The sequence below is a fragment of the Cariama cristata genome, unplaced genomic scaffold (assembly GCF_000690535.1).
Source record: "Cariama cristata isolate BGI_N322 unplaced genomic scaffold, ASM69053v1 scaffold30256, whole genome shotgun sequence".
NCBI classification, from domain to species: domain Eukaryota; kingdom Metazoa; phylum Chordata; class Aves; order Cariamiformes; family Cariamidae; genus Cariama; species Cariama cristata.
In genome coordinates, this window is record NW_009623137.1 from 1 (window position 1) to 1,644 (window position 1,644).

Sequence of the window (1,644 nt, forward strand, 5' to 3'; positions counted from 1 at the left end):
CAATGCCCCGAGGGTCCCCAGGCTGGGAACACCCTTCACCCCTTTACTCCCCACATTCCACGACCATAAACATTTGCCAGAGACTCCCCTAGACCTTCCCATTTAACACAGGAAGAAAGAAAAAGAAGCACAGGGCCCTTTATTCGTCAAGAGGTGTGAGATACAAGTGGTTTCACATGAGATCATGAGCTCAGGAACAGGAAGGTTACGGGACAGAGGCACCTCCTTGCAACAGGGTCAAACACAAGGGCACAGGAGCTGGGTCTGGCCTGGCTCCGTCTCCCCTTGCATTGCTCCAGACAATTTGTTTCTCAGCTAGAGACCCACTGCAGCTGTGACAGCTGCGGGATCTCTGTGCAGCAGCAGAGGTGGGGGGGGGGGGGCCCTTCCACAACCAGCCCAGCTCTGCTGAAATCTGGTGCTCTGGGTGCAGGGTCAATCCTGCAGCGCTTGCGGCAGCGGAGCAGGATGCCCATCACCAAGCTGCTGGGCACGGCCGAGCCTGTCCCTAGGGCTCTAATTGCCCTCCGCTTTGCTCCGCAGCTCACTGAAGACCTCGCTCTGCCGCCTCTTGTCCTTGGCGCGGATGATGGTCATCCTGAAGAGCTTGCAGTAGAGCTCCATGGCGGTGGGGCTGTCGTCGTTCCCAGGGATTGGGTAGGTGATCAAACAGGGGTTGCAGTTTGTGTCCACCACTCCCACTGTGGGGATGTTCATCTTGGCAGCATCCTGGATGGCCACGTGGGGTTCAAAGACATTGCTGAGGCTGCTGAGGAAGATGATGAGGTCGGGCAGGCGGACGCCGGACCCAAACTGGATGTGTGCATTGGTGAGCAGGCCGCCCTGCCAGTAACGGGTGTGGGCATACTCCCCGCACTCCCGTGCTGTGCTCTCGACCAGGTGGCAGAACTGGCGTTTGCGGCTGATGAAGAGGATGATGCCCTTGCGGTAGGCGATGTGGGCAGTGAAGTTGAGGGCCAGCTGGAGGTGCTGCATTGTCTGATCCAAGTCAATGATGTCCTGATCCAGGCGGCAGCCAAAGATGTAGGGCTCCATGAACCTGCGAGGGCAGAGGGAGGGCAAAACAAGAGGATGCAGGGATGGGGTGCTACAGGCACTGAGCACTGTTTCTGAATGCGGCATGGCCCCACAGAAACCTTCCCACACTCCAACTCCCAGACGGTACCAAAGGGGCTCTCTACAGCGAGCCCTTGGGCACGGTGTCTGCCCCAGCCGGGCTCGGGGGGCTGCAGGTCTCACACCCTGCTCAGTGCTCACGCTGAGTGGGGTCCCTGTGCTTTTGTGGGGCAGTAACCATGCCCAGGCAGAAATCTGGGTCTGTGTGGGCAGTTCCAGACCCAGGCTGATCTAGTGCAGCCCCCAAAGGCTGACACGAAGTAAGGAAACACTCCTGATGTCAACAAGCACCGGACCACGAACCAGGGTCACTCACCTATGCCGACATCCCTTTTTGTGCCCCAGGTGCACCCGAGCATCAAAGAGATCTTTCAGGGAGAAGAGCTCCTTCACGTTGAAGAAGTCGGGGTGGCTGAGAGGCTCGGACAGCAGCTTGTCATCCACGGCTGAGAGAAGGAAAAAAAACCCAAAGCCCACTGTTCCCTCTTGGTGTGTTTGCAGGGGATG

At 58.2% G+C, this 1,644-nt stretch overlaps 1 protein-coding gene across 1 annotated transcript; it reads right to left on the reverse strand.

The window, feature by feature from the left end:
- Positions 1 to 462: 462 nt before the first annotated feature.
- On the reverse strand, positions 463 to 1,583 carry MRPS2 (mitochondrial ribosomal protein S2; the record flags this gene model as incomplete). Its single annotated transcript, XM_009702625.1, has 2 exons — positions 463 to 1,060; positions 1,454 to 1,583. Coding segments are annotated over 2 exons (674 nt in total), but the record flags the coding sequence as incomplete, so codon positions are not given.
- Positions 1,584 to 1,644: the final 61 nt, after the last annotated feature.